This window comes from Erithacus rubecula, assembly GCF_903797595.1.
Source record: "Erithacus rubecula genome assembly, chromosome: 2".
NCBI lineage: Eukaryota > Metazoa > Chordata > Aves > Passeriformes > Muscicapidae > Erithacus > Erithacus rubecula.
The window spans coordinates 30,667,341-30,688,288 of record NC_136685.1 but is presented as its reverse complement, the minus strand read 5'-3'; the positions used below and the strand labels follow the sequence as shown (position 1 = coordinate 30,688,288).

General features: G+C 36.5%; 1 protein-coding gene across 1 annotated transcript in view; it reads right to left on the bottom strand.

The window, feature by feature from the left end:
- The window catches only part of MEI4 (meiotic double-stranded break formation protein 4), a 67,866-nt gene that overhangs the window by 41,587 nt on the left and 5,331 nt on the right, over positions 1 to 20,948 (bottom strand). The window contains exons 2-3 of the mRNA XM_079298171.1: positions 16,432 to 16,680; positions 4,340 to 4,899 (exon numbers count right to left, since the gene is read on the bottom strand). Coding sequence (XP_079154297.1) covers positions 4,340 to 4,899; positions 16,432 to 16,680 — 809 coding nt within the window. The remainder of the gene's footprint in view (positions 1 to 4,339; positions 4,900 to 16,431; positions 16,681 to 20,948) is intronic.

The window sequence follows — 20,948 nt, the reverse complement described above, 5'->3', positions numbered from 1 at the left end:
ATTCAAAACCATGATTCTGATGAATATGTGCTGTTTTAACTGCACAAGCACACATACACGTTTCATTATATAATTGCCACCGAGATTTAAACATTTCACTTTCTTCATTTTCAATATATTACTTTTCAGATTGTTATTTTCATAAAGAATTTTGAATTCTTTCACACACAAATACCCAGTAAAGGCATTAAACTAATACTCAGAACTCCTGCATTTGCTTTTCTGTTAAAAATTATCAATGGTAGTATTTTGAGCACTTGCAAAATTTTACATAAGGACTTTTAGATGAAACATGAGAGGAAAATTAAAATGGGCAGTAAAGTCCCAAACAAGATAAGAGAAGTTCTTAAAACTACGTTAATGTCTCAGTGTCCCTCCAGATGCCGTTAATGCTAGTAACTTCAAAACAACTACCTTAAAGGCAGTCAATTTCTGAAAAAGATTTAAAAAAAGGAAGTATCATATAGCCTTTTTGTGTTGTTTGAATGGAGAGGCAATTCATAGCTTTATACCATCTTCAAAGTCAGTATTGATGTTTTAAGTACAGCATGAGAAGAAGCAAACAACAACAGACCACTGAAACACATCTCTCTTCCTTCTAGCTCTTATTTGAAAGAGATTATGAGTGAGATGGGCCAGTGAGATGAGATATTTGTTGAACAGCAGACCAACACAGCTCAGTATTAGAATCCCAGAAGTAGTATCTTTGTGTTTTGGTTAACTCCTTAAAATACGAGGTCCAAGAAACAGACACAGATCTCTGTAAAAAACCCAGCGTGAAGGCCAGGACCTTTTGGCCCATAACAGATGCATTAGCCAGGCTCTGAATTACAATATCAACTACACCTAAAAGAAGTACAACCAGTGAACTGAATTGTCTACAGTGCTGACAAACTGGTGTGTCCCCACTAAGGATCACACCACAGAAATTGCACGTAATGCAGCACTCGGTGATGTACCTGGCCATGACAGCTTTGAACACAACTGCACTGCACTGAAAGAGGCTAAAGATAAACCTATTTTTCTTCTATCTAAATGAGACTCTGTATTCCCTCACAATAACTGTTTTCAGGTTTCACACAGCTGTACAGAGAAGAGATGTAAATATGATACATATAAAGTGTCTTAACTTCTGTTAGACAGAATTGACTTTTAAAGCTAACTCTCTATATTATGAACCTGGAGCCAGCCAGATTCACCTCAGGAGGCTTCCAGGCAAGCTCCAGGATGTCATCTCTGAAGTGCTCCACTGCCAATAGCTGTCCAAAACCTTCACCAGCAATACAAAAAACATATGGTACCCTAAACAGCACAGGGAGCTGGGAATCCCCAATGCCTCCAACTGCTGTATTTTTCTGATATAGGAGAAATGATTCCCTGCTTGAACACATTCTGGACAACAGATACTAGTGACAACAGAACAGGCACATTCCAGTTCCAGTGAGTGAGTGATGCAACTAGGAGCAGGAGAAACCTCCATTTGCTGTGTCTCTGTGGAGGTGGATGAAGACAGACGTTGTCAAATCAAGCAGGTAGATTAAGCAAAAAGCAATGTTCCAGTGCTTCCCTTCTGAAGTTTCTGCTCCACCGGGGCTGTAATTACATACTATAGCTCCTACCAGAGTTTTCCATGTGAAATGCTTTCCCATGTTTTGTCAGGTAGTAGAGTCCATTTGAAAGCCAGAGCCAATGGCTCTGCCAACTGGATACAATCTCACAGAGTTGTATAGTACACTTTGGTCTGCTTGAAAGCAGGACTAGCAAGGAACCTACATAAATACAGCAGTGGTTCTGCTGACACAGCAGTGTGTCAGTGGAGAACAGAACATTTCAACAGAAATGAATAGTTTGCAAACTGAAAGGCAATACACACCCCTACAAACTCCCAAAGGTCTGAGCATTGACTCAAAAATTGGTAACAAAGTGTTTGATCCACAGATCAGCAATGACTGTCACACATTTGCTGCATGAAACCAACAGTTCATCTGTACCAGAGTTAGACACAGGAACCTCACAAGCTTTTCTGTGACAGCCATGCAAGGATGCAAAACCATTCCAGCAGAAGGTGCAAAGTCAGGCCTTGCACAGATGGTTGCACCTCTGAACATTCATGCTTCAACCTGAGCAGCTGTGACTTGAGGATCCTCTTTTGAGATATTTCCAGAAGGTTTATTCCAAAAGATTGTGTTTCTAACAATTGTGTGCATATTTCTGAACTGCTCTCCAAACATGGAGGGAAAGGAGAAAAATTTAAAAAGGAAAATTGAAGAGGCTATTTTTAATTTTTGATAAATAATTTCATATTTTATGTAAAATTACCTTTTTTTTTTTTTTTCCTGTAATACCTTAACTGACAGACTTTTTTTTTTTCCTTTTGAAATTTATGTCAATTTGGAGTTTCAGCTTAGATGTATCCAAAGCACACAGCTTTAGGTAGCTGAGTCCAGGAAGAAATTTCTGAGTACACGTCTTTGCTTGTTCTTACAGCTTCCAATGCTTTATAATTAGAAACATTTCAAACAATAGGACTTTACAATTACAGCAAGTAATTCTGCTGCTGTTTTTCTTTCTTTACATCTAAGGTAGAGATAATGATTCCTTCTCCAATTCTCAAAGATTATTTAAAGTTAAATAACTTGCTCTGAAAAACACTGAGATTGCTTTTGAAGACGTAATTAGTTAATTAAGTGTAATCCACAGCCACATCTCTCTGTAAGCTTTTTGAAGGTGTTTCTCACAGCTCTTTGTCCTTCTTGAAAATTCCTGACAGTTTTAACTATGAGGATGGTAAAGGAAAAGCTGTGTCAAATCTACATTGCTGCAAGGCTGTCTATACAAATGCTTTTTGACAGTAAAGGTTAGATATAACAAAATTCTTAATATTTTTATGCTGGAGGGATTTAAACATTTTCCCTCAACTGAAATTCATACAGTTTGTGACTCTTTCCAGAAGATTGCCGTGTAAGTAATGGCAATTTTTTTAAAACCTATCATTCTGATATTTCAATCACCATCTTTATAAAGTGTTCCTGGGAACCCTTTATACACTGGGAGCACTTTATGTGTGGTACACAACACATGAAGAATTAGTTACACAATTTACACTACTAATGTAGTGTCTAAATTTAAAATGAATAAAACTCACCAAATTAAGAGGGCATTGGGTGAAAAGGATGTACCTGTGTTATTTGGTTAGGAAGCATTCAGACTGAATGGGAAGTCAGTAAGTAATTGAACTAAATGTGGCTACACTTAATATTACAAGGCTATCTTCTGGAAAAAGTAACAAAATGTGTGAATTTCAGTTGCAGAAAAATGCATAAATCCCTCCAGCATAAAAATATTAAAAATGTTGTTATATCTAACCTTACTGTCAAAAACCATTTGTATAGACAAATGAGTTGGATTCATTTTAAATTAAGACAAATGGTTACATCCATCCATAGGCATACCAGATGTCCAGGCTCTCATTTTTAGTGAGGCAACTTTAGAATTTAATCTAAAACAGAGACCTAGTACCCAGTAAGCATTTTTTAGGCTCCAAAGATTACAGGGATAAGAACTGAATTTGCTCTAATGGTAGCACAGTTACCTACATGGGGACACTAAACTGGTACATCCAAGTGCCAAAAAACAGCATCATCATGTCTGTTCCAAGTTACTTTAAAAGCCAGCATGAAAACCAAATATCTTAAGACAAGCCATGAAATTCACTACCTGTAGGGCATCTTGTGAAGACAAACCAGGGATATTTCAGTTGAATGAGGAAATGTACAAGGTGATACATGTAACGAGACACTGATGAATGCCAACAAAATGCAATTCTGTCCTATTTGCTGTTTGTGACAGGGACATAATTTTGGAACTCTTCACTCATTTGCTCATATATTTTTAAAACACAAATTTGCAAGTAGCTAGAGAATGATGGATATCTGAAGCAAACAAACAATGTTATTTAGATGCTTGAGAAAGAATAAAAATTCATTACATATGAATGGATATCTACATGTAGGAACTAATATCTCTCCATATAGGAAGAGAAACTACGTGTTTTTTCCCTCATATTTTCTATCAAGTTTCTTTAAACTGCCTTTTTATCAGTTATTTAAAAATCCTGCACCTGGGAATAGGCTAGAACTTCTTGCATGTATGAGAAAGAATTTTTCAAGTGCTTCAGAGCATTTATTATCCATATTGCAGAAAAAAACAATCACAAAAATCTCTGAGTAGTACTCTTCAAAATATAAGACAAACTGGTATTTTAAAAGTGCATAAAACCAGGAGAATATTACAGTATATGGAAGTGGGATATGAAAAAAGAAAAAGGTTTTAAACTTACCCTATTGACACTCCTATTTCTTAAAATAATTTGAATTAGATTTTTCTTAAATTCTTCCATCTTCTTGAAACACTTCTTCAAAACATGATTAGATAATTTAGTATCAGTTATTAAACTGATCAAAACACAAATTCCTTCATTAAGGAAACTTGGAGATGGGAATTTCGGACTGTTGTAAAAAACAGTCAGTCCATCAAGCAACTGAGACACTGAATTGCATATGGTGAAAGAATCATTCTCAAGCTCTGAGAAGTCTGCTTGAAGAATTCCTCCTTCTGACAGTTTCCTTATTTCAAGCAAACGTTGCAAAAAGTGCACTGGAGCAGTCAGAGATTGCTCCTTGCTAGTATGGCAAAAATTCAGTGGGGGAACTCTTTCCAACCAATGTTTAGAAGTGTTGACATTATGCTCAGATTGGTGAAAATCTGAAGCTGTGCCTAAAGAATCAAATGCAGAGTCATTACAGACATCACATCCAGAATCTTCTAGCTGGCTTGAGCAACTTGCAGGTTTTACAGATTCCTGACCCAGAAGAGTTTCAGCAGAGGTATCCTGTTTTCCTGAAATGCAAAACATGAAAATTATATTTGTGCAATGCTTAAATGCATGGTTATTGAAAGTGCCATATATACTTTCTCATTTCTGCTTCCATGCAAAAATCATGTAATACATGTCTATGTTGGCACCCAAGAACTTTCCATTACAAGAATTTAGCTGTAGAAGAAGATATATTTAAATTAAAATCAAAATTTTCAGAAGTTAATGTCTTGTGAACGAGATATTTTATGCTCATAGTAATATGAAGAGCAATTTTGAGTTCAAACTGTCGAAATTTTAAGTTTTCCTATATATAATTTAAGTAGACATTTAAGTAAACAAACAATTTAAGTAATTATCTATACTCCCATTAATTTCCAGGGTAGAAAATGCATGCAGATTTCTGGTCGTTCAAACATTTTCCCCGCTTTTATTCTCAAAAACTCAGACTGCTTTTAAAAGGCAGTGAAAGTCTGCAACTATAACTGCATCAAATAAAATATTCTTCTTTATGTGTACTCTCTCTCCCCACTCAGGTAACAAATTCTAACAGCAGTCAAAGTTGAACAGAACATTAGGTTTGATTTTTTCATTATTTAACAAAGAGGAACATTCAGAATCAAAAGCTTCTTCAGTCATCACCTATCTCATCCCATCTCCTACAAAGACACACAAACTACATTACAAGAGGTATACAGTACATTCACACCAATAAATTACTTTCGTGTGCTACTGTAGAATCTCTTTCATCCCATTTCACACAATAAATACATTTAAGGCAATGCCTCTTGACATAAACTCAGCTCTAGGTGACAAAAGGCACCTGTTCTACATGCTATCTATGTCAAAAGATCACAGCCAAAACAAGTCAGAGAAGTAAAGTGGAAGACCAGCATACATAACCATCTCAGTACCATGAGGCAAGGCTAGAACCCCATCTAACCAACTCCTGGCTGAGCCCAGTTTACTGGGGCAGATCACACACTGCTGCCTCTCTCACTCTTGGAAAACCTGCCTGTACTGTTCTTTTCCACAGGGATCCAAGGCAGTACCATACTCCTCTGCTTTTATATTACTAAATTAATTAAAACAAATTATAGATGGACCTCACAGGAAGCAAATGTTATATTTCATAGCAAGTTAAAAAAAGCCTTTTGAACACAGAAAACATTCCTAAGTAGCGACCTACAATATTCTGTATGTTAATAAAACACTATTCAAAAATTTTAATAAAGACTTCATTAAATTCATCATTTCAAACTAAATTCTGTCCATTAATTCAATCTCTGAAAACATACCAGTACCAATGAAAGTATTATTAGCGAGATCAAAACTGGAAACGTAGTTTATTTATTTATTGTTGAGTTTCACATCTTCAACATTCAGACATATTTAAAATTTCACAGTATTGGTACAAACTGAGTCAAAATGAAAGGGCTAACTGGAGGGAAACTGCCATTTCCATGAGGTAGGAAAAGCTGGACATTTAAGGCTAGCCTAGTATTTTATAGATTAACACTGTTTCCAAATGCCCTGCATATCCACACTTAGAAAGCAAGCAAAGAAGCAAAACACACTTCCCATGGTCTGACAAAAAACCAGCCATCCATCTTTCATGTCTTCTCTCCCTAGGGTTTTGTGCAAAACACATTTCAGAAGAAAAAAACTGAAAGTTGTTTTTGTGGCATTTAAGGAAAATAAGCCCTTCCAGGGAGTCAATCTACTGTGAGTTCCACTATGTGGTTATTTTGTTCCTGTTCTTAATCCCATGGGACAACATGAAAATTGCTCATGAGGATTTCATGTCAGAAGTCAGAAGAAGCAAAGCAAGAACTATGTGCAAAACCCCATATGTATGTTTGCTCACTCTCTTGTGGAAGTAAAAAAAAAAAAAAAAAAAACCAAATCAAAAAGAAGATGAGAAAGAAAGAAGAAAAGAGAAGAAAAAGGGAAGATTAGTACAGCAGTATCATATCCATAGAAACCAAACTTAAGATGTTCCCAAATAAAACAGGTAGTGCATTCAATGAAATGCTCCTTCTACTAGGAGACAATGTTGCATTTATGGTTAGGTTCCTATCCACTGCAGTATCAAACTCCTGTTCCATGATGAGCTTCCAGAAAACCCTGTTAAAGTAAGTCCCCAATATCAGTGTATTTCCAGCTAAATAAGTAATACAAAATGCTTAAAATTGTTAAGCCATTTACATGTTCCAGTCATTTGTGGAGGAGGTTGCCATTATATTGTAAAAAAAGAAAAAGTAACACACCAGGAAATACTCATTATTTCCCTTAAAATGTCTAGAAATACCTTAATAATTTATTTATTGAAAGAAGCTAAATTCATCACTTTGTACTTACCTACTATTCAAATGAGAAAGCAGCCTTGGTGTTCACATCATGTGGTTATCAAATAAAAAAAATTAAAAAAAAAAAAAGAAAAATAAAAGGAATGGCATTAAGCCTGCCTCAGACTAACAGAAACCTTTAAATACTAATTTCAAGAACATTTAACTACAAGTGTATTGGAACAAAAAATATAAAAACTCAGTGTGTGTGATAAAGCGACCACAAATTTTACAACACCGTAAATAATGAATATCTGGTTGTGAACAATCTTACAGTCTCTTTATATTTGTCACACCAAATTCAGGAAATATTTAAATTCCTAATTCCTATTTACAACTTTAGCTCCTTACCAAATTAAGATCCTGAGCTGAAAACCCAAGGAAGAGCCTGAGCCCCAAACAAAGCAAGATGTGGTCCCACAAAGAGCCTTGGGTCCATACCTAGTACTGCTAAAAGAGGATGGTCTGAAAATCAAAAGCCACTCAAGGGATGAGGGTGTGACTTACATACTGCAGTGTATCAGCAAGGTGTGCAGGCACTGGAACTCAGATGTGCATACTGCTGTGGCCAGTAAAAAAAACCCAGAGGCTTTAAGCAGGGCAGTAAGATGCCAGCTAGCCCCACGATTAGAGATTAGGGAGTTTTCAGCCAGTCCTAAGGAAGCAGAGCTCGAAAGAACACCAAAGTCAATCCCATCTCCCACATTCATTCTCTCACTAACCAATGCAGAGTAAAAGAGGCAGCTTGTATAAGATTGTGTAGTAGAACCTGGGTGGTGGAAGATGCTTTCTTAAGATACTCTGTTGGCAGCTGCCTCAGATCAGAGAACATTTGAATGAAAAAGGCCAAATGCTACATGTAGTTCTAAATTTAAAAACTGGAAGAAGGGTTCTCAACTGATGAAATAGCTCTGAAATGGTAAAATGATCTTCAAGTATTTTGAAAAACTTAATCCGCAGTTTTGCAGTTCCACTACCAACAGGGTCTGCAGAACAGAAAACAGGCTTGAAGGTGGCAGAGGTGAGAAGCAAAGTGATGACAATTTCTGAATTCTGCAAAGAAAAAATTATTTCTGTTTCAAGCACTAGACATTATTTATATTCTGACATTTCTTGAGTAGACACAGATTATCACTTGAAAATCAAAACCACTGACATCAGACATGTAAAGTTCTCCTAAAACTCAGTACCAATTGATACTCTCAGTTCCATTTCTAAAAGAAAAAACAAGAGACAATAAAAATGAGACATTCATAGAAACCTTTGATTATATGGCATTCTGCTTTCCAAGTAGGTATACAGTCAATAACCTCTAAAAGGAAATGAAAACATAAGTGAAATTATGTCCACGACTACATTTTTCAGGGCTCTGTTACTCTTAATTTAATTTTCATTGATTGGTTTGTTTGAAGTGCACTTTCCATGAACAATGAATCAACTTTTTTTCCTCTTGTTTAAAAACCCATACATTTTCTTTCACATGTAACTCTGTCTCTATTCTGCCATTTTCATTACTAACCTAGCTGACTGATTGAGGAAAAAACAACTCTTCCCTCTTCATGAACTCTTTATGTGTTTAGCACCCCATTGTTTTACTGACCTGGAACCAAGCCAAACTTCTATTTTCATTATTCCATACTAATAATACCAAAATAGTATTATAGAATATTATTAGAATTTTCCAAATAAGAAGTCTTAGAAGCTTGGTATCCCACACTTTGCTTCTGCACCTCCATGAGGGATTTTTCATAACTGGCTTGGAAAAGAAAGGTCCTTTGTTTAAATTCAAGGTGCCTTTTAATGCTTTTTAATGCTAAAGTTGCATTCTGACATATTTTATCCCATTTAGGGATAATTTCACAGAAATTAATATAGGACTGAGTATGTACAATTTTCAAGGTGTTCAATGCTAGGATTTAAATGCTTCTCTAAAGGCTTGGAAGCATAAACTTCAATTTGTTAGGGATTTTGCTTAAATAAACCACCTAAACGTTCAGAATTCAGTAAGAAATGAGAAGGATTTTGAGGATAAAGACATTCATTTTTAAGAGATCTCTGTAGATGACAGCACAAATCTTCTGTAGCTCGAGTCAAATAAAGCAAACTTGCAGTAAAGATATGAAAGGATAAATAATCAGATAACAAACATACAGATTTGGGTCAGTTAATGCTCATCAAGCAGCTTTGACAACAAAAGATCTGACCAGCTTTACAATACTGACCATCTCAATGACTGAAACTTGAGTTCTTAGCCAGATAGGAGATATTTCAAAATACTAAAGGAATTAATGTTATCTCTAAAGACTACCTGACTTAATTGATAGTGCTAAACTGTAAGCATTATGTCTTATTAAAAATGCTGTGCATTATGAAACAATCTGAGCTTCATTAAGAGACAGGAAATAGCAGCCAATGAAGACTGCAATGATCTGGATGCAACTTAGTGAGATGGAGGCTAAAATGAGGTGGACTCCTTAAAAAGTCAGCTAAAATGTGCCTTCCTAAAAACATCACTTTTCTTGAATACAACATGGTATAAATGCTTGGTTCTTCTGTCTTTATATATCCAGAAAGATGCAAACCAAGATGTGCTTGAGGAGCAAGATTCCAAGTTTGAGTGGGGTTTAGGTTAAGTGTTGTGAAATCTCCATCATCAGAGATATTTAGAAAATGTCTGGACACGGTCCTGCAGAACTGGCTTTAAATGACCATGCTTGACCAGAGGCTTGTTGATCTTCAGTACTTCAGAAGAAGTTGATCTTCAGTACTCCCTTCCAACTCCACCATTCTGTGATTCTGTATTTCCAGAAAAAAAACCCAATTCTCAGCTTCCCACAGCAGACTTAAAGGCTGATTTCAAAGGATCCTAATTGTCATGGCCACACTTGTTAATGTGTTGCCTTGGGTTCTAGCTTTTCTATTTTTCAGAATCTCTGTTGTTTAGTGTGTAACTCTGAAACTTCATATTAGCTGTTAGTATGCTCTCTTCACAGGTAGTTAGACAAAACAATTCCTTTCTAGTTAGAGAATCAAGGACAACTGGTACCCAGGAAGCAAAAACAACAGCGAGGGCAAGGGGGCAAGGCAGGGGGCTGAGACTTCATAGTCTGGGGCTGTGGTTGGACAATTAACCCAAATAATGTAGATGAACCAAAACTTATATAAGTGTAAAGACTCGTGACCAGAATCCATCTTGAATATGATTTGGGTGTAGCCCCTCCAAGGCTCTTGCACTGCCAAAAGTGTGTCTTTTTAATAAATACCTATTTTATTCCTTTTGCTCTGTCTAGTTTCTGTTCCAGGTCAGCCTTTTCAGGCATCACAACCTCCACCATACTGTGCTTCTGTATTTCCAGGATAAAAAATGACTGATTCTTAGGTTCCCACAGCAGACTTAAAGGCAAAAGGATCCTAATTGCCATGGCCACACTTGGTAGCCTGTTGTTACCATATACATTCTGTTTTCCCCAAAACTATCATTCTGTTAGCCAGAAGAAATTATTCTACACTAAATTATGAATCGCACTTGCTTTTATGAATCTTATTCCTAATAATCACTATGCATCTTAAATTAATAGAATAATAACAAACCCTTTCTCTTGCTGGGAAAATTGGGTTGGTTTTGCCTCTGAATGGGTTCCTTACACAGATATCTGGAAAGAAAAGGATGCTTCTTGGGTGCTTTCACCCCAAACATGTGCTTAGAACAGCTGTAGCAATACCATTGGATAAGATGGCAGCTGCTTTCAAAGTGAGAAAGTTTCCACAACCAAAACAGACCTGTTATCCATGGAAGGAGCAGTACTCTGAGATTTCAATATATCATTACACTCCAGCTGGTGCTTTTTACAGATTGCAAATTAACTTATTTAATTATCCTGAAAAGGCCTCAGCTTTCATAAAGTTCCCCATTGTGTCAATACAATTATGCAGAGCAGATTTATCTCATCATCATATTCCAAGAGCCATATTCCTGTAAATCTGTGCTAAACACAATTTAACTTCATTTTTGCCATCTCATAGATCTGCTCTCATTTCTTTGTTCTCCTCATAAAAACATAAAATACTTCTTAGGTTATGAGACATTCCTTGCCATGCTGCCTACTTGCATTATTACCACTGGTAGATGCATGGGAGTACACCAGTACACTTAAGATGTCAAATGACATTTCTGAATTACTGTTTGTCTGACAACTCTATGTCTTAGAGAAAAAAATGTTGAGATGACACACTGGGCTGCCCTTATGGATCTGTATGGAGAGAAAGACACCTATTTTTATTTGGGGGAATGGGGAGGCAGGAGGTAGAATGCTTTTACGCAGAAACATCATATCCCTAAGCACCTGAAAAAAATAATCAGAACTGTTTTCCATGGCAACATCAAATTAAGAGTTGACTGCTGCCCAGTGGAGAATCCTCTGACCTTAGAAAAAAGAAGATAGAAAAAGAAAGAAGTAAAAGATACCCCTCAGAGGCTGACAGTTCCTCTGCAGTTGTCATGCTTTTGTACTCCTTCCAAATACCAGGGGGAGAAAGTGATGACAGGACACAGCAATCTATAGCAGCAGCTGATTTAAACACACCAAGCTGAAAAAATAGCTTTTCCTTAAATATCCTATGATAACTTGAAAATTTTGGTATGTAGTCCTCTACCTTACTACCATGTCATAGGAGCTAAAATTGTTGCTAAGTGCTATTTACAAAATGTAAACATTTCAAACACTATTTCATCTACCTTTTGGGGAGGGAGATAAATTCCCCTAACAGACGAATGTGTTTGTATCATTATTATTCATTATTATTCAGTCAGATTATCCCTACCAACATGGAAGACTCCTTTATGAGGCTGCAGATAACATACTCACAAAGGAAATTTTCAGGTTTTGGTCTGACCTTTCTGAATTCATCTGATTGGTTTCTCATTTTGAAAATGAGCTTAAAAAAAATCTATTATCAATTATGTTCTCTCACCACTCCTTTTAATGTAAAGAGACAGAGGAAACATCACAAGAGACAGAGGAAACATCACAAGCTACATTGCTTAAGTCGTGATGGAGAGCTTTGCCCTTTCTGAAGTTAGAAACCCAATTATTCAGAAAATATTTTGACTGGCCATAATTTTTCCTCCCATCTTCAAAGCAGGACTTATCTGATCCTGTCTTTGCCTACCAAGGAAATCCTGGAGTATAAGACAAGCACCCAGAGTTTCTGCCTTTGCCTTTTGAGCAAGAAATTCCCAAGCCATGAAAGGGGAAAAGAAGAATGAATTCTGTGGCCTAAAGCAAGGTTTGTGGTAAACTAGCTATGTAATGCTTATTATCAGTTTTACTTCAGCTGTTGAACTGGTTCCAGTTCTATAAGCTCCCAGTGAGTAGAAATGAGACTGAAGTGTCTTCATTCATACTAATCTACAAAGGAAGTTGTTCCCTTTTTCAACTAAATGCCTCAAGGAACACACCAAGTTAAGGAGTGAATAGGAGACAAAAAGTTATTTTTTTCTCTGGGTGCCATTATCAAAAGAGACACAAGTTGCTTCTTTAGAATAGAATTTAGGGACAGTATCCTAAAAGGAGCCCCAGGACACAGTTAAAAATCAGACATTCAGGTTAATCACATTGTGAATCTGAGGTTTAGCATTTCCCTAAACAGAGAGACACTGTGGTAGGGTGGCTGGAACATGTGCGGCTGTGGAGGCTAAAAATAGGAGGGACCTCCAGGTCATGGCAGAAGAATTCTACTGTTAATCATCTATAAAAGGAAGAGTAACCTAATTCTAAAAAGGTATGGGGTGGAGAGAATCCAGTTTTTATTTTAACTAGAGGAGCAAGAAGTTCAGTAAATTCCTACCCACTGAATAAGAAGGGAATAAACCAAGTTAGAACCAAGTTTGAAGGTAGAAGCTAAGGAAGAAGGAACATATACTTGAAATAAGTTTTGCTAAACATATACCATGAATAATTGATTTGGAACCTTCAAGAGTATCAGCTGGAAACAACCAAGGTAATAAACATCTATCCTCTAAATTGTCATTCCTAAAATACATCCTTGGCAAAAAAAGGGTGGAATACTGCATTTATGCCTCCCTGGGTTGGAGTAACAGCTGCAGGCTTTTCAGAGCTCTTTAACACAGCCTGCCAAGAAACAATATGATCATTGATTTTATGAACTGGTAAGAGTGAAGGAATTTGTCTTAGAGGACAGGTGCTTCAATCCATGAACCTATCAATTCATCAATGCATTGTAAAACCCTTTCTCTTTTCTTGTTGCTCCAATAGAATGCTCAACTACTAGAAGTGCTTATTCTTAGAATAACACTAAGAAGTTTCTATCTTCCTTTCTCTGAAATTTTAATCTGAATCAGACAAAGGCATGAAATTTTGCAGCCAAAAGCATCACCAAGGAGTAGAGTCCTTGTATTCAGAAAGACAACTGAACAATAAGTCAAATAAGGAAATTCCAGACACAGTACAGTCAGTGAATACTCACCACTGCACTTTCATAAAAAACACATTAATCTGTAAGAACTCATACCACCAAGCAGTTTGCCTGCAGCAAAGCATGCTTCTCCTCCCAACTAGGAGCCTACAACTTTTTTAGGGTCTCTGAGGTCAAAGAACTATTTGTCCTCAGATGGGACAAAGAAATTTAGGCACCATTTCTTTTAAAAATAAATTCTCTTTTCTTTATTCTTCGTCTATTTGCACATCTGTACTACGTTCAACTGTATGTGGAGGGGGAAAACAGGTACCACAGCTTCAAAGAGCTCACCAATTTCTCACATTGGGGTAATCAAACTCCATGGGCAGTTTCTAGAAATTCCTGAAGTCTCTGGAAGACCTATTACTATTAGTAGGTAGGAGAGGAAAGCTCTCACATTTGGAATGCAAAGCAAAGAAGATACAGCTGCAAAGTTAAGCTTGGCTGAAGGACTCAAACTCTTCAGTTCTCAAGAGCCACCAGCAGAAACAAATGCAGTCTTTTTTTTTTACTGCATGAGGTTTTCTGGGTGTTGATTTTGTGGAACTCAGATATTCCTGTATCTAAAGAGTTGTTAATTAAAACAGCAGAAAGCCACAGAAAGGCTAGGGGTTTGAAATATTTTTAAGAGGCCGCATAATTTTAAGCAGAACACCAATTCCAAAAATGAGTCTGGAGAAATGAGTGGATGAGGAAATGGATCCATGATTACTTTGTTCTAAGAGCAATCCTAGTTATCATTCTCAGCCCTAAAGAGAATACCTCTGGTGTGATATTAGGTGGTAAACCTGGGAAACCATAACAATGGCTTGATGGGTCTATAGTACTTTCACTTGAGAGGATGAAACACCACTTACTACCACTTTTCCTCCTAACAGATTCAAGCTCCTTGTGCCTTTAATCTCATCAGTAGCCACCCTCTAGCTTCTACTCTCCACAGGCTTGACAAATCTCAGAAGTGGCACAACACACAAGAAAGGTATTGTTTTTTATCTTGGGGCAGAAGAGGTCAGTGGTGTAGTGGGCCCTGTTTCAGGTAGGCCCTGCTTCTACAACTATCTTCCCATACATGTCAACCACAGATACTCTACTATTAACATACATCATCAATTTGATACTCTCAGGAGTGTGTAGATGTCACCAACAGATATTCCATCAGGTACCAGTAACAATCTTTCTTTACTCAAAAGCAAGTGACCAAACATTTGTCTCCAGTGGAACTGTAATCATGAATGCACGCTCAGCAGAAACAGTGCAAGACTCCTAAAATTAGAAAAGATTTATCACAATTTAAATCTGTGATCAAACTTCAGTATGACCAGGATAATGAAAATTTACATCCTTTGCAAGAGGTGTTATCTACCAGGGGCAGTTTTCTCTGCCTATCTCACAAATAAATTGAGAATTTAGAGACTCTTTCAAAAATTAGATTTAGAACACAGAAGTTGCAAGTGAATTGATTTGGTTGCTATGTTTTGCTAATCGGAAGAGTTTGCTGTATTCTGCTTAATCCACAATTAGAATATCCTCTCTAGACATTAGATGTTTATAAATTTCTTCTGATAATATGCAGTCAGTTCTTCAAGACATGACACCTCTTGGAAATTGGATCTTAAAAGTTACTTTTAGTCTTAAATGTCATGTTTGCAATAGGTGGCAGAAAATAGACACACAAACAATAACAAAGTAAGAATAGTCATTAAATCACTTCTCTGGAGAGAAAGGTCTATTATACTAATTAAATATATAAACTGTTAGAGCTTCTAGCTGAAGTCTAATGATCCCCCCATCAGTCAACATTACAAATTAGAAATCTTTAGGCATGGCAATAAAGATGCTACTGTTTCAGTACAAAAGCAGCATGGTAAGGCCTCATCCAAGTTTTCCACCAGGGAACCTTCTAAAAATCCCAAGTCATAAAGCAATTAGTTATACATCTTGATTTTAAAGATCCCCTCAACAGTGAACTTTTTCTCTCCTTCAGCCCAGAGAGTTTTGACCTCCATCTCCCATGAAAGTATCTCCCCAGAGCCTGCAGAAATCCTCCACTGCCAGATTTCCAAGCTCACACAGTGCCACTGATATCCTGAATTGAGCATGACTGGCACAAGAGAAACAGTCCTGTTTGAGATCATCTTTTTTTTTTTAAAAAGATCTTCTTTGACTAAAAGTTTTTCTGAATTCAATATCAGACTCACAATATTTTATCATATGCCATAAAAAACATTCACAGTATCCACAGTCTCAATATACTCTCAGAAAGAGCAGATATACAGTCCCTTGCCCACCCTACTTTCCTGTTACACATATCAGGGATTAGAACTTAACAACACTTTAGGCTTAAAATCTGATCTTAAAATCTGTAGGGTGGTTAAAAAATACACAAAATGTCTTTAAGACAAGTTCCAAATGTAAAAACAAACTAGTTCTTACAAACTAGTATTTCCAAAGTTATACAGTAACATTGCGTATTGACAATTTTTGTCTGCAATTTTGTATAATACATATTGATTCTAAAAGTTAAACACATAAATTCTGCATAAGCATCAAATTCTCAAGTACAATCCCATTACAAATTAATTAAGTGTTCCAGTACCTCAGAACTCAGGAAAAAACAAAACACTGTACACTGAATACTCTCACACCTAGGTACAAGATGATACAGGCAGTATGAAAGCTGTTTGGCTTCTTGCTATTGCAACATAGCCAGATAATATTTGAGTAACTTACTGTTTTCCAAGCAGAATCTTGGAGAGATCCTGTTCAAAAGAAGCTCCTGGCGTAATCGAAGAACTTCGGCTTCCAGCACTTCCACCTTCCATTTCCATCCAAAATCTTTTTCGGATACAGTTTTGGCAAGGTACTCTGTGTATTCTTTGGAACTCTTCCCTGGTGGCTTTGAGTGGATAATTGCAAAAGCCAATGCTAGTTTTGATATTTTTAAATACCAAATTTGATTTTCTCTTCCATCTTTGATTTCTATTGCATAAAAAAAAAAAAAAAAAACAAAAAGGTTACTTCACTATGACTCCATTAAGTTATGCACAATATTTTCTTGGCTTTGAAAACTGTTCAACAGTGAGACCTATTCTTTCATTTCTAGTGCATTCCTAAATCAACAAGGAGAATAAAAATACAAGCATCTGTGCACAATGTGAGAACAGAAAATGCATGAGCTGCACTCAGCTATAAAAATACAATTCAGCCAGTGTTTGAGAATAACTGTGGAAATAGTAAGCACTTCAAATAGGATTATCCTAGGAAAATTTTCAATGCAAATGTTATCTTCACTAAAACAAGGATGAAAAAAAATAAAAATAGTAACCTCACAAAACGCACCCTGACACTCCCTCCCTCCCAAAAGAATTCTGAACCCATGACAGAAAAATTCATTAGGGTTATTTAAACTTAAACACAATAAATATAATTTCTTGAAAATGTACCAAAAGGCCCCGGTGCTCAAAAGACAAAACTTTGAGGATGTCTCTGGTTTTGGACACCTGGTATTGATGCCCTTGAAGTTTTAAGCCTCAAGCCTGCAGAAAGCTAAGCAGACAGCTTCAAAGTGATGCAAGTGGCTAGTAAGGTAAGCAAAGGAGACAGTTTTATAAGCTTTGTTACAAACAGTGAGGATGGGGCAAATGGCATTATAAGAGTCAGAGAAACATAACATTTAAATAGATGATTACATCATGTGCAATAGTACAGGGCCTAGGCACAAAGAAGGAAAAAAATTAAATTAAAACCAGCTAATATCAACCAGCCTATCTAATTAGCAAAGTTATTTTTTCCCTAATTACACATAATTTACTTCAGTTATTTGATGTATTCTTTTCCTGAAAAAAATATCACTCTCAAAATAATAATTTAAGGAAAAAACCACACTTTCTATACTTTCACTCTGACCTTGCCATCTACAATTCTTTCACAATGCTGTTTTTCTCTTGTTATCCATCAAAACTGCAAGTTAAGAACAACTGCAGGTTAAGCACTAAGTTGTGTTGAGCAGCTCTGAAATAGTCTCAGCACAGGTTTGAACCAGGTATTTTAGGTTATCCTTTCACCAGATCATCTGCATTAAGTAAGCTGATTTTTCCTTCTGCTTCTACTAGACTTTGGACAGTAAGTCATAAATCATCATATATTCATTTATCCATCAGGGACACTTGCAGAAGGCACTCCTTTTCAAGTATTTCTTTCATCTTTCAAATAGGTCTGAAATGCACAAACAATCCCTATACTCTACCTGCACATTGTCCATCCAGACACAGCAGCCAATTAACACTTTACATAGTACAGAGCACACAGGACAAGAGTGCAAAAATTCCTTGGGATTTATTTACCTATAGCTATATTTTAAGCTACTCATCTCCATTTGAAACACTCCATTCCTGTCCTGTGTCAGGGCAAAAATCACCTAATCTAAGCCACCAGTGCATTCTTAAAGCTAACTAAATAGTCAGCCTTCAGAAACTGAACTATACTATATATATCCATTACTTAAAGCAGTTATACATTAAATGGTACTTTTGCAAAATTTTGATAAAGAAAACTATTTCACACAACTTTTCAATTCATATTTAGAATTTCAGTGAAAATCAGAAGTTAATTTTCCTAGTTTTAAAGGATTAGCACCTCTGTGGGACAGCTAACTGGTGTAAGACTCTTGCTTGCCTTATACATCAAAGGAAATATTTACAAACACAAAAGCATGCAAGTAATTGAACTGCCTTCAAAGCTGTGAATAAAATGAAATATGGGGAACCACACAGAAAAAAGTTAAAATAGTAACAGTAGAGTATCCGAAATATTTGACTTTGAATCTGAAAAGTGTTTCCCAGATTATCTCATCAATAGAAATTTCACCCAGATATTACTCAAACAGTGTCTGTCAAGTTCCATTCTTACAAAGTCCCAGTGCAGAGCAGAACAATAAATTAGGGCAGGCACAAAAATGCCTTACACTGCTTGTTTAACATTTTGGTCCCTCCAGAGACTACTCTGCCAAAGTTTTCTGATTCATCTTCCTTTTAAGGACAAACACCTATTTACTTTCTGCTTCATAACATGCTATTACAATATTAGTATTTTCCTTTAAATTGCATTCACAGAAGTTGCAAAATGAGCAACATTCCAGTATGGGCCAGGGAGTGGTATTTATTCCAGCATTTCATGAACGTGCATGCCCTTTATCATCAGTCACCACCAATACCTGATTTATCCTGCTCTATTTCTCCTTACAGGATATCTTGTTACAAAGAAAATACAAAGAAAATACAAAGTTTGCTTTCTGACCACTGACACATTACCACTATGATACTAGTGTGAAATGCTACTTTAGTAGCATTTTTTGACCATCATTACCAAAACAAAGACAGTGACATTTTCATTTTGTTTTGAAAGGGACTACTGTGTTCTAAGCATAACAAAAACCTTATTGTACAAGGTAACACTACAATGGAGACAAGTAAAAGGATCTTTCAACTGAAATATTCCAAAATGCTGTTTTCTAAAGCAGATGTATCCCTAGTAAGACACATAAACCACATAAACCATCACCTAATTTTGCTCTGAGTATCTTAAATAGCATTCCACCTCAACACTTAAGACAAACATTTAATTAATGAATTAATGCAATTTGGAGTTTGAGGGAGGCCTTTTCCTCTTCAACATCTTATACAGACTCACTTCTACAGTAGGAATGAGCATGAGTTTAGGGAGATATGCTTACTCTGGAGGAAAAATATCACTCCTTTTCTGGAAAAATTACTTGTAAAAACACTGATAGAAAAAAACCCCAATAGCAGGAGAGATCACAGAATACAGCTGGTTCTTACTAGGAAGAAGACACAGTGCAGTTTTTGGAGAAATCATTCAGTTGGAATCACAAAATCTCTTGTATAAAACCAGATAATAAATGACAAATAGCAATATTCCTGCATGCATTTCCAGAAATAATGGATTTGTCAAAGATTTTATGGAGCACATACAGTTCTTTCACTTGCTCTCTGTTACTGACACTATCACCATCTCTCTTCATTTCTTTTCTGGTTAGGAAAAGAGAAGTTTGTGTATCGAAATGCAGAAGTTCTAAGAGTTGATTGAGGTTTTTTACCATTCCCCTAAAGAGACAACTGCTCTCTCAAAAACTACTATGTAAGTTCTCTAGAAAATAACACACCGGATGACACTATTGGAAATATGGGGATGCTGGCCAACTGTGCATTAGCAAAAATTGCACAGCAATCTGTTGCTCTCAGGAAGTGCTGAACCACCAAATATATTCCACTGAAAGCATATTGGCAGCTACAGAGTTTTCTCAATAATATTTTTGCTCCTATCAGCACAGAAATTACACCACTGGTTGGGCAGAAAAAAAAGTTTTAGAACCAAACCAAAAACTTTCCTTGACTGAGAATAGCACCCAACCAAGAGCAGAAAGGAGCCACCAGTGTAATTCTTGCTGCTAATGCAGAATATGTCTGACATAAAGACAAAAGTTCAAGAATTAAGCAAAGCTCACTCCTGTGAGTGCTCAGTGTTAAGGAGAGAACCAGTAATCCCTTGTAAACTCTTCTGAAAGCAGGGCTCAGCATCCTGAAAACAGATAGCACCTGGTGACAGGCTCCCTGTGCAAACCCCTCAATCCACAAACTGATATTGGAAGAGCACTCAGAGGACACGATGGGTTAACAACATTGTCAAATAGGGCTAAGTCTACAGATTTCCAACACAAGAATGACATTCCATGCTTCCAGCTCTCATGCAGAGAGAGGGCACTGAGAACCCACAGATGTGCTGAGATCCTAGCCATGGAAGGCTCCTGAGCAATTATTCACCTGCTGAAATAATTACAAAAGAAGCAATGAACTGTCCCATACAGCTTTGTGTAACATAACTAAGAGGAACTTAGTTATTAAGGGGAGATGTGATGCAAGATCCATTGAAGGCCTCTGATATAAGCAGGAAAGAAAGAACCAGGATAAATCAGATTCATAAGCACTACCCTAATCCACCAACCTGCCAGTCCTGTTTTGCAGATGCATTTGATGCAGCAGCTCATATGGAAAGATTGAAATGTTAAGAGGGTAATGACTCAAAGAATCAGTCATTTGCAGAAGATGAAACCTCAGCTCTAAAGCTTTTAAGAAATCTTTCAGGGATGTTTATGGGCAAATTTTATATAATTTACTCTTCTGAGTGGTACATACAGTTTTCTCACTGACCTTGGAAACAGGTAAGTCACA